The sequence below is a fragment of the Hordeum vulgare genome, chromosome 2H (assembly GCF_904849725.1).
Source record: "Hordeum vulgare subsp. vulgare chromosome 2H, MorexV3_pseudomolecules_assembly, whole genome shotgun sequence".
NCBI classification, from domain to species: Eukaryota; Viridiplantae; Streptophyta; class Magnoliopsida; order Poales; family Poaceae; genus Hordeum; species Hordeum vulgare.
The window spans coordinates 385,095,868-385,108,493 of record NC_058519.1 but is presented as its reverse complement, the minus strand read 5'-3'; the positions used below and the strand labels follow the sequence as shown (position 1 = coordinate 385,108,493).

General features: G+C 44.7%; 1 protein-coding gene across 1 annotated transcript; it reads left to right on the top strand.

The window, feature by feature from the left end:
* The first annotated feature begins 1,059 nt into the window (after positions 1–1,059).
* On the top strand, positions 1,060–2,579 carry LOC123430128 (peroxidase 1-like). The gene is made up of 3 exons (XM_045114031.1): positions 1,060–1,544; positions 1,621–1,786; positions 1,874–2,579. The coding sequence occupies exons 1-3, from the start codon at positions 1,152–1,154 to the stop codon at positions 2,284–2,286; spliced, it is 972 nt and encodes a 323-aa protein (XP_044969966.1). The 5' UTR covers positions 1,060–1,151; the 3' UTR covers positions 2,287–2,579.
* The last annotated feature ends 10,047 nt before the right edge of the window (positions 2,580–12,626 follow it).

Genomic DNA, 12,626 nt, shown 5'->3' with positions numbered 1-12,626 from the left:
AATGTTCGTGCTAAATCAGAAAAAGTTCCCGCGTACCGAAAAGATATAAATGAATTTTCTAAATGTTTATACGAATGTGAAAATATGTTCATGTAGTTTGAAAACTGATTATTGACATTTAAAATGTATCTGACATTTTTAAGAAATATTCTGGCATATTGAATAAATGTTCTTAAGAGTTAACAAAAATCTTTATACAATGTAAGACATGTTTGAGTATTTTAAAACAATGTTTATAGCCATCTAGGAATGCAAGATACAGTATAAAGAAATATTCTTTACTTTGAAAGAAATGTTGTTGACATTTCAAAATGTATTTATACAATGAAAAATATGGTCATGTAGTTTAGCAAAAACATATTTATAAATATGTTACCCATGTATTCAAAAAATGTTGAAAATATGTATTTATAAATATGCATCATACATTTGGAAAATGTCAACATATATCCAAAAAATATTCCGTGCATGCGCTAAAAATTAACACTGTGTACTAAGCTAAACGAGAAATGTGTTAAGAAAAGAAAACCTATAAAAATGAGGGCCAAACGTTTGGAGATGCTCTTATTGGATCAGAAAACCTATAAGAACCAAAAAAATGTATCGCGACTCTGAAACGCAATCATACTTGCTTCTGTCCATGGTAATTTTATTTTGAGCTTCCTTCCTCCTTTGTACTCTAATTTTTATCAAGCAAGGACTTGACCAGCCTGTTTTGCTTGAAAACAAAATGTTGACTAGTCCCTTTAGTCGCTTAACATACAAAATAAAAACTAAACGTACAGTATCCAGCGCCGCAAAACACAGAATTAGCAGCTCATCTAAAAGTTTGATTTTTCAAGCAGTCCTAAATAATCCAACTCATCCCCCCTAGCTCGAATATATTCCCCTTATAATGACAGAGACGATCGAGCTGCGCTGGTAATGGTCCGCACGCATGGTATGTTTGCTATGTTTGTCGACGGTCATGTCGAGCACGAACTGTGCTCTGCAAGGTCAACTCAACATTTGCACCAAACATCCATATCAGACCATGGATCCCCATATAAATGCAGCCACACGGCGACCAGGATCTTCATCGATCGATCCATCCATTTCCTCTTCCTTGCTCGATCGGACCGTGCGCACCTTAGTTCATCGTCTCTTCTGCCATGGCTACCGCCAGTTTCTTGATCTTGGTTGCCGCGGCGAGCCTCCTAGCCAGCTTTGCGCAGGCCGATTTGCAGTATGGTTACTACAACACGACGTGCCCGGGCGTGGAGGAGCTTGTGCGCACCGAGCTTGAGGCCATCTTCGCCGACGACTCCACCCTCCGCGCCGGCCTCCTCCGCCTCCACTTCCACGACTGCTTCGTCCTGGGCTGCGACGCTTCCCTCATGCTCAACTCCCACAACGGCACCGCTGAGAAGCACGCCGACCCCAACCTCACCGTGCGCGGCTACGAGGCCATCGAGGCTATCAAAAAGGTGGTGGAGAAAGCATGCCCCCTCGTCGTCTCCTGCGCCGACATCATGGCCATGGCCGCGCGTGACGCCGTCAATCTTGTATGTACCCCTCGTTACTAGTACTCCATTGATTGTGAAATTGCTCTCCTCATCATCATAAGTTGTGGTGGTGCAGAGCGCTGGGCCATACTACGAGGTGGAGACTGGCCGCCGCGACGGGAACATCTCCAAGTTGGTGGAGGCCCTCACCAACCTGCCACCGGCCGACGGGAACGTCACCGTGCTCACCCAGTACTTCGCGGTCAAGAATCTCACCATGAAGGACATGGTCGTCCTCTCCGGTACGAAAGAATCATTCATAACTCCATCGCGGTGTCCTTTGTCTCCGATGACCTGACTGAACGGTGACATAAAATGCATGGATGCAGCGGCCCACACGATTGGAGTGACGCACTGCTCCTCCTTCTCGAAGCGGCTCTACAACTTCACTGGAGCCGGCGACCAGGACCCCTCGCTGGATCCGGCGTACGGGAAGACGCTGAGGACCAAGTGCCCAACGGACAAGATGGCAAGCGTGGTGCCCATGGACGATGTGACCGTGGACAAGTTCGACCAGGGATACTACGAGTCCGTGTACAATCACCGGGCGGTGCTGCGCTCCGACGCCGCGCTGTTGGACGACAGCCTCACGGGCGCCTACGTCGCCCTCATGAACAACGCGTCCTCTTTCGACATCTTCTTCGCCGACTTCGCTGTCGCCATGATCAACATGGGCAGGGTCGGCGTCCTCACCGGCACCCAAGGCGAGATCAGAGAGACCTGCGGCGTCTACGTCGACTGATCAATCGTGAATCCAAATTCAATCTGACAATTTGGTCTCACCGATCGACTGTGATTTGCTACTCGATCGGAATTTATTTCTACAGGCAGGGTGCTTGACTGTTTGCCCATATATGAGCTGATGGCTACGCATATGCACCACAAGTTTTTTCGATTGTAACATTTTCCCTTGAAGTTTTGAGAAGTTCATTGGTTGGTTCTCATGTAGTACTACTTTATTTTCTTGCTTCAAAATTTTGTGGCTATTAACTATTTCATTGATACTACTAAATCTTAAGGGGATTGTTTGAATTTTATGCTTATCTTCCTTTCTGTCTAGTTTTTGTAACTTAATTGGCTTGTGAGCTGAAGATGTTTTGAACTCTAGGGGAATAGGTATCTTTTGGGCTTCGGTTTCGAAGGAAAAGAGTGAGTTACATGTGGGTCCTGACTAAGGTTGTGTTTGACTGGACAACTTCTCCCAACTTCTCCTTTGTAGAAGCTAAAAGCCACCGAAAGAGGTAAATTTCCGGAGCAGCTTCTAACAATTTGTAGTTTTTACATTGTAAAAATTTCATATTTAGAGTACCCCAATATTTACAACTCCTAAACCGACCACCTTCAGCCACTAGTAGAAAACAGGGCTTTGGTTTTACTAGATGAGAGCAACAGTACCGGCCGACTTACGAATCGGGACTAATGCGTGCATCACTGCCGGTTAGAGCGGCCAGGACGCCGGTCGGGCCTCGGCGGGCACCAGTCCCGGTTCGTCTGGGACCTTTAGTCCCTGTTCCAGCCATGAAACGGGACTAAAAGGACTAAAGGGCATGGCTCGTAGCGCAACCCCTTTAGTCCCGCTTTGTGTCTGGAACCGGGACTAAAGGTGAGTCTTCAGTTCCGGTTCTAGAAACCAACCGGGACAAAAAGAATGCCTATATATGTCATACCAACTTGACATAAATGTCTTTATCAAGGAGGTATGTGAACCGGAAATTCGAACCGACCCTCTTGTTGAGAGGTTAAATAAGGTCGAAAAAGAAAACAGTTATTTGAAAGAAAAACTGAAAAGTGTTGAAGAAGTGGAGATGAAATTGGAGTTGCATGCTGCCGATGTCGACGATCTACACAAGACCGAGATGAATGCAATGCGCTTAAAGATTAGAAAGATCAGAAAGTATAGCATTGATAATGAGGCTTGCTATCATTATGTTGTTGAATCAATTGTTACCTTAGTTGCGACTTCGATCGCATTTATTGTTGCATTTAAATCTTTTACATAGTTGTATGTTAGTTTCAATGTATGTTTTAATTAGATGCTCTAGAGAGTTGTATGTTGTTCTATGAGAAGTATATGTATGAACTTTATGTATTTATTTTTTGAGTAATAACATTTGATCACTACTATACTTTGGTTTTAGTGTGATGATGAACTTGTATTAATTTCGTCACTTCTCTACTGATAATGTTCTGTAATGGTTTTTTATATAGTTAATTATATAATGCATGCAGATGAGCGGGTAATGGTTGTACGGTGACCGACACACCTCCAACTACATTGACGACCTGCATAATTTTCTCAAAGTGGCTGAGGCAAACTAGCATAATGGTTTTATGTATTGTCCATCTACTATCTGTGGGAATACGAACAATTACTGTTCCCCGAAAACCCTTCACTTGCACCTTCTTGAGAATGGTTTCATGCCACATTATAATTTTTGAACCATGCACGGAGAAAGAGGGGTTATGATAGAAGACAATGAAGAAGAAGAGGAGGATGAGAATTCTCCGGATCCTATGTTCCTTGAATACGGTGATACTGCAACGAGGGAAACTGAAGATCAAGAGGCACCAGATATGCCCGCCGATGATGATCTTCGCCGGGTCATTGTTGATGCACAGAGAAAATGCAAAAGTGAAAGGGAGAAGTTGAAGTTCGATCGCATGTTAGAGGATCACAAAAAAGGGTTGTACCCAAATTGCGAAGATGGCAACACAAAGTTCGGAACAACACTGGAATTGCTGCAATGGAAGGCAGAGAATGGTGTATCTCACAAGGGATTTCAGAATCTACTAAAAATAATGAAGAAAAAGCTTCCAAAGGATAATGAATTGCCTAACAGTATGTACAAAGCAAAGAAGGATTAGAGCTGCAAAAGATACATGCATGCCCTAATGACAGCATCCTCTACGGCGGTGAGGAGTACGAGAATTTGAATGCATGTCCGATATGCGGTGCATTGCTGTATAAGATCATATGAGATGACCATAGTATGCTCCTATAACACTATGGTTCAAACATCTGTTTAGAAACAAAGAGCATGCCAAGTTGTTGCGATGGCACAGAAAAAGCCAAAAGAAAGACGGGCTATTGAGAGTACCCGCTGACGGGGCTCGCGCAGCGGAGAAAAATTGAGAGAGAGTGGAGGGACTTTGGAGATGACGCAAGGAACGTATAGTTTGGTTTAAGTGCACATGGCATTAACTCTATGCATCTGCAACCTTTCTCCTTGGTTGTGCATGAAACGGAAGTTCATTATGATGTCGGTGCTCATCCAAGGCACTAAGCACAACGGTAACGACATTGATGTGTACCTAAGGCCATTAGTTGATGAACTTTTATAGTTGTGGGATAAAAAAAGGTGTATGTGTGTGGGATGAGCACAAACATCAGGAATTTGACTTACGAGCATTGTTTTTGTAACCATCAACGATTGGCCTGCTCTTAGTACCCTTTCAGGACAGACAAACAAGGGATACAGCGCATGCACATGATACGTCCCAAACGTATCTATAATTTCTACTTGTTCCATGATCTTTTGGGTGACATTGTTATATGTTTTGCTACACTTTTATATCATTTTACACATATTTGTACTAACCTACTAACTCGGTGCACCCAGTGCCAGTTCGTGTCTGCTGATGTCTTTTTTGTAGGGGCTTTTACCCAATTTTCCGAAGCCCGAAAAATCCCGAGAAAAATATATAAAAATCAGTGTACCGGAAGCTTCCAAATCACCTAAGATGGGCTAGAGGGGGCCAGAGGCTGCCCAGGCGACCTGTGGGCGCGTACTACCCCCTGGCCGCGCCAAGAGTCTTCCTAGGTGGGTCCCACCTCCTTCGGTGCCCTCCTTTGGCCTATATTTACTCCTCCGCGAGAAAACCCTTCCATCACATCGAGAATTGCAAATTTCTCCATCGTTCTGCCGCCACGGCGCTTCCGAGATCGGGAGCATTAGAAGACCTCTTCCCGGCACCCTCTCGGAGGGAGGATTGACCTCCGGAGCTTCTCCACCGCCATGGACGCTTCCCGGACCTGCCGTGAGTAGTCCTCCTTGGACCATGGGTCCATGACCACTAGTTATGTGATGTCTTCTCTCCAATCTTGTGCGTCAATGGTTAGTCCTTGTGAGCTGCCCTACATGATCAAGGCATCTATGTAATTCTCTTGCTATTGCTATGCTCGATTTGTTGGGATCCGATGGATTATGAGATTATGTTCAGATTGTTATGAGTTATATATTTTATTATCCTTTTATATTATGTTCCTTAGTGATTCATGCATGTTCTCCGTTGCTATTTATTGCTTTGGCCGAGTAGTAGATTGCAACTCCAAGAGGGAGCGTTATGCATGATTGTGGGTTCATGCCTCTCGATGTCTAGCTTGAGTGACAGAAACAAGAGACTAGGGGATGTGTTGTTTCCACGAGGGATAAAACAACGGTGCTTGTGACCACGGTTGCAAGGATTGTTTACCTTACACATAGTTCGTTAATGCAGTTGTCCGTTCCTTTGAGTTTACACTTTCGGTGGGGCTCGCAACTTAATGCCGGCGAGATGTTCTGGATAGATATCTCAAAGAGGATGATTAGTAACTAGATGATGATGAATAAACGGCTACTTGTCTTGGCGTACTGCCCATTACTATTGAACCTCTAACTATCAAGTAGCATAATTAGCATTGCGGTACATTCATAATTCTGTCAATTGCCCAACTGTAATTTGTTTACCCAAGCATAGTTGTTTATCGTCTTTTGGGGGAGAGACATCACTAGTGAACATCATGTGACTCCGGTCCATATCACCATCATTGTTTACACCTCCACTATTTACCACTTTCATTTACTTTTCCGTTGCAATCACTATTACTATTCCCGCTTGTGTTTTGATCCTTTCCAAACTACAAGGCCAGAGAGATTGACAACTTCTCTGTACTCGTTGGGAACAAAGTTATTTGTGTGTGTGCAGGTCCACGTCTTCTGCTAGCGACATGGTGGAAGACACCTACTTGTTGATCCTAGGAGTCCTCCTGGTTCGATAAACCTTACAGTCTCCGTGTGAGGGAAAACTTGTTGCTGACTACATCTCAATGTTCCACTTGGGTAACCAACGAGGAGCGAGAAGTATATACATCATCTCATCATCAAGAAAATATTTCTAGCGCCGTTGCCGGGGACTCCAGTCTTCAAGATAGGGGAGTTACACGCTATCCTTTACCTTTGCTTTTTAGTCTTGTTAGTTTTCTTTTCATGATTGGCATAACTAGTTAGGATTATGAAAAACTACATTCTTAGTTCGCTGTTCGGGGAAGGCCGCTTTACCACACCCGTGGTAGAGAAGTCTCCTCCACCTGCTGAATGTATCCCGTCCAAAATACCACTTGGGATAATTGAAATAATTAGGAATGATTGTTATGCAGGAGATGGAACAGTCAATCCTAGTATTCATTTGTTGAAACTTACAGAACTTTGTGAGTTGTTTAAGATTTCAGGTTTGACAAGAGATGGAGTCATGAGGAAATTATTTACCTTTTCACTAAAAGGAAAAGCATTGGAATGGTATAGGCTACTAGATGATTCTCACATACGGGATTGGGAAGAGACTCAGTCTCTCTTTTACTCCAAGTTTTATCCTCTTCATAAAGTCCATGAGAACAGGAATTATGTTTAAAATTTCTATCCTCGTGACTGAGAGAGCATAGCTCAAGCTTGGGGGAGACTGAAAACATTAATGCTAAATATTCCTAACCATGGGCTCCGCAAATATTATGCTTATGTGGAGAGTAAGAGTACCTTTTTGCATGTGGATCATGGTAACAAAGCTTTATGTGATACTTATATTGTTGAGTTTATTCATGATCCCACTGAAAATTATTATGAGAAGGGAACATATGCTTATAGATATTTCAATAACATGAAGTTCCCTCTCTTTATGCTGAAGGTTTTCAAGCTGCACTTGTTTTGGCTTCCTATGCTTATTGCTTTGCGCTTCAGTAAATTATTCTATTGCAATATTCCTATGCATAGGAAGCATGTTAGACTTAAATTTGTTTCGTATTTGCTTCTTGATGTTCTCTTTTGTTCTACAACTTTTATTCCTACGAGAGCATCACTAAAATCTTAAGCCTATCTTTATGGCTATAAAGAAAGAGCTCTAGGGAGACAACCCTTGTTATCTTTACTTTGAATTTTTTACTTTCAGTTTTAGTGGTGTTGATGCTTGTTACTACTGTAGCAACATCAATGTATCTTTATTTTCAACCTTTGTGCCATGTTTTAGCCTCCGATTGAAAGAAAGTTCAAATATTGTGACATGCTGTCCAGAAACAGGTTCTGTCTGCTTGACGGAAAAATTTGCCAAAAACCACCTTATCATCTTTTTGATCTGAATGTTTTTGACAGCATGATCTATATAATTGTATTTCTGGCATCTGTCTTGAGTTTTTTGATTTGAGTTGCATGTCACGCCCAGATGCGACCCTATCCTCAATTTGGCACGAGGGCCTCGTCAGGGATAGAAGCGCATCTCGTCGTGTCGCAAGAATGGATATAGTTACAAGTACATGTACTGAAAAGAAGAGATATATATAGAGTTGGCTTACACTCGCCACAAGCTACATCAGAGTCACATTAGTACATTACATAATCATCAAGAGTAAGAGTAGGGTCCGACTACGGACGAAAACAAATGAGAAAAATAAGAACGACGTCCATCCTTGCTATCCCAGGCTGCCGGCCTGGAACCCATCCTAGATCGACGAGGAAGAAGAAGAAGAAGCAACTCCAAATGAACAATCAACGCGCTCGCGTCGAGTAACCTTTACCTGTACCTGCAACTGGTGTTGTAGTAATCTATGAGCCACAGGGGACTCGGCAATCTCATTTCCAAAGGTATCAATACTAGCAAAGCTTAATGGGTGAGGCAAGGTTAAGTGGTGAGGTTGCAGCAGCGGCTAAGCATATATTTGGTGGCTGAACTACGAGTACAAGAATTAAGAGGGGGAAGATCTACGCATAGCGGACGTAAAATACTGATGATCAAATAAATGATCTTGAACACCTACCTACGTCAGACATAACCCCACCGTGTCCTCGATCGGAGAAAGAACTCACGAAAGAGACAGTCACGGTTACGCACACAGTTGGCATATTTTAATTAAGTTAACTTCAAGTTATCTAGAACCAGTGTTAAACAAAATTTCCACGTCGCCACATAATCGCGGGCACGGCTTTCCGAAAAGATTTAACCCTGCAGGGGTGCTCCAACTAGTCCATCACAAATTACCACAAGCCGCATAGAAATCCTCAATCACGAAGCTCGTGATCTCGTCGGATTCCGTAGTGGAAAACCTCAACTCTGAGATTACCGAAAGCATCACCGGAATCCCGATGCACAAGATATTCTGTCAAAGGTAAAACTAATCCAGCAAGGCCGCCCGACGTGTTGACGATCACCATAGGAGTCGCGTACCTCGTTCTCAGGACACGACGGATGAGCTAGACGTCGGGATCGCTAAACCTCCGGGTGACCAGAGGGGCGCCGGACATCGCTCAGGTGGGGCCAACACTCATGAGGAGCACTGGCCCGGGGGTTGATTAAATTTCCTCGGGTTAATTACTCCCTATGCAGTTCATTAGTTATTAGGAAAATGTAGTACCAAAGTTGGGCCCTGCCAGACCAGCTTTAATCTAAAACGAATTATCAAGGGGGTCCCCATAACAACCCCGATCGTGTTAGGAGCGCTCGTTTATGGAACATAACACCGGTAGCCGAAACTAAGGGGGCAAAGGTGGAACAAAACACCAGGCTAGAAAGGCCGAGCCTTCCACCTTTTACCAAGTGTATAGGTGCATTAAATTAAATAGCATTAAGTATGGTGATAAGACAAGGAACCCATGTTATCACATGGAAGCATCTGCACCTGCAACTAGCAACGCTAACAACATGGATAAGCAAGCGGTAACATAGCCAATCAGTGGTTTGCTAGGTCGAACAGGTTGAAGGTTATCATGGCATTGTTGAGAGGCTGAAATGTAAACATGTGGTAGGCAACGAGACATAAACGATAGAAGAGGTAAAACTAGCATGGCAATGATAGTAATGGTATCTGGGGAATAGTCATCTTGCCTGAGATCCCGCTTGGAAGAAGAATGACTCCGAGAAGTCGGCGAACCAACGTGGTCGAACGGGTCCTCGCATTCCGACACGCTTGCGGAACTCTATCGTGACGGAGCAAACCGGAAACGAACATCAACACAGCTATTCACCTCACGATGCACAACATGATGCATACCCCAATATGATGCATGATCAGTTCATCGATGCACGGGATGGCATGGCAATTCACCTCACGCAAACACTACACATTAAGTGAAGCTCGATATGCAACGAGTTACATATCGACGAAACTCCACGATGAATTCTTAGTTCACTCCCGTTAATTTAACACGCAATATTAAATGTTGTTAACATGGCAAGGGTGAAGCGAGTGATTCTACCTGACATCCTAGTCGGTTAACATGCGGAGCATAGATCGGAGCTACGGCATAAGAAACATGCAACACATATATCATGCCATGAATGTGTCATGCATGCAAGTTCATAACACGGGCAAGAAGGGAAAGAAACAGGTGCCGCCACGACGAGCGAGAACGAACCATGGCGGCAAAACGGAAACGATGCCACGGCAACGTTCCTATCCCGATAACTCGTCGAGATATCGTGCCAACGTACTAGGAACGCGTGCGGGAACGGTAAATAAAGATGGGGTGATCCCGTATCTCGGGTTCCCATGTGTCGAGGCACGACGAAATAAGACAACGTGCAACAGGCAAACATATATAGCCGCATACATACATACATTCATACATCACTTGTACACGGTACACGACATGTCCCATCGGTATACCTTCGATGCGTCCGAATCGGAGCGGTTCGGTTTGGTGAAGGGGAACAACGGTCATCGTGGACGTCGTGGAAGTCGAGGTACTCGGTCTCGTCGACGGTAGTCGTAAACGGTTCTTCTCGTCGGCACAGGGTCTTCGGCGTCGATTCATGATCTTCGGCGACGGTAGTCGAACTCGTTCCGGGGGTCGTCGAGGACGTCATTGTCGTCATGGTACTCGGGTCTCATCGGATCCATGAAGGAGGGAATGGTGCACGCGGCGACGGCAAGCGGCAGCAACAACTAGTCTAGCAGCAAGCTCGGCAAGCAGCAGCTAACAAACTACGGCAACTATCAACGGCAACTACCAACCTACAGCAAGCAGCAATAGGGACAGTAGGCGACAGCAGCAACATCAGGCGGCACCACAAACAACTACAGGCAGGCAACGCAGCACAAACAAACACCAACAATATCGGCTCGGGCTTCAGCTGCCAGCATAGCAGCAACATATCCAACAGCTAGCGGCAGGCAGGCAAACTTAGCCGCAGCAGCAACTCACAGCAACCCGCATCAGCAACGGCAGCTAGCTGGCAGCAAGGCATCGGCAAGCAACATCCAGCAGCATGCAGCGGGCAACAGCACAACAACGCGATGGCAGCGGCAGGAGGCAGGAGGAGGCCGGGGCCTGGAGGGACTACGGCATAGGGCTGGCTCGGGAAGGCCACGCAGCACACCGGCGGCAGGAGCTGGTCCCGGGGCGGCGCCGGCGGAGGAGAGCAGCGAGGCAGGCACGCATGTCGGCGCACGGGGTGGAGCACGGCGGGGCGGCGCACCGGCGAAGGAGAGGGCACAGGCGGCAAGGGGCGCACGGCTCCAGCGACAAGCAAGCCGGCGCGAGCATGGGGGCTCGCGGCACCTTGGGCATGGAGGCAAGCGCGGGGAGCGGAGAAGGGATCGCAGGGAGGAGAAGGGGATTGACAGCTGGGGAAGAATGAGAGAGGCACGGGACGAGGATGACGGCGCTGCGGGATTCGAGCAAGGAGCTCTCTCCTGGCGCTAGGTTACACGGGACTTGGGCCTTGGCAGGCTCAAAGGCTGGGCTGGGCTCCTCTCTCCCTCCTTCTTCTTCTTTTTTTATAAACACAGAGAACAAACACAAAAGAAAATGTTTTAACAAAATAAAAAATTCCTTTTACTCCTTTAAAAATATACCCCAACTTAAAAAAATAGATTGGGCATTTTTAAACAAAAAAAATAAAAATGTAACCTTTTTCTTAAGAATTAAATCAAAACCCTTTTACAAAAGAATAAAATAAAACCTCTTTATTTAAAGAATAAAATAAAAAGCCCTTTTAAAGAGAAAAGGAAATGAGAGGGTTTTAAAATAAAACACAAGGAGAAATAAAAAAAACCAAGGGTTGCCCCCACATTTAATAAAAGGATTTTTAAAAGAAGACGCATTTTTTAGAAGGGTTAAAATGGAAACTTTGGCAAACCACAAAAACGAAATTAAGAGGGGAGAGGGGGAGCTACTATCGCACTACGACTCGGTGATCACTCGAAGCACAACACTCAAAACTACACGTGACAGACGATGCAAGATGCCATGCATGATGCGACGATGCAAACTAAATGACGATGCAACAAATAAAACTAATCACACGACGGAAACAAAAATAAAAGGGGGAATCTTCTAGAGCGTCGGTCTCGGGCTGTCACATTGCAGAAGTGCCCCGAATAAATTATTTACTACCGGATGTTCTGTTTTTCACAAATTCTGTCATGTTTTGCATTTTCATCATTTTGCAAATCCTAAGCTTACTTTTTATTTCCATAAACCTTTTAGAAATCATGAGAAAAAGTAGCTTTTCATGAAAATCTTTATTTCCAGCAGGTAATGAATTATTTTATTAAGGGTACTAACCACTCTAATCAGCTTATGATGAGTTTCGTATGAAGGGAGTTTTCAAGTATGCGATGGGAGATGATGAAAGAAGCTACAGGAGTGTCAAGCGCTCAAGCTTGGGGATGCCCCCATGCACCCCAAGAAATATTCAAGGAGACTCAAGCATCTAAGCTTGGGTATGCCCCCGTGCATCCCCTTCTTTATCAACAATCAACAGTTCGTACATCTCCATGCTATATTTTTATCACTTCATATGTTATGTGCTATGCTTGGAGCGTCCCGCTCTTTAATT

What these genes read in the sequence shown, in the direction of transcription:
- LOC123430128 (XM_045114031.1), top strand. Translation starts at nt 1,152, where the DNA reads ATGGCTACCGCCAGTTTCTTGATCTTGGTTGCCGCGGCGAGCCTCCTA. An exon ending in CGCGTGACGCCGTCAATCTT is followed by an intron (nt 1,545 to 1,620) that starts GTATGTACCCCT and finishes GTGGTGGTGCAG; the next exon opens with AGCGCTGGGCCATACTACGA. An exon ending in GGACATGGTCGTCCTCTCCG is followed by an intron (nt 1,787 to 1,873) that starts GTACGAAAGAAT and finishes GCATGGATGCAG; the next exon opens with CGGCCCACACGATTGGAGTG.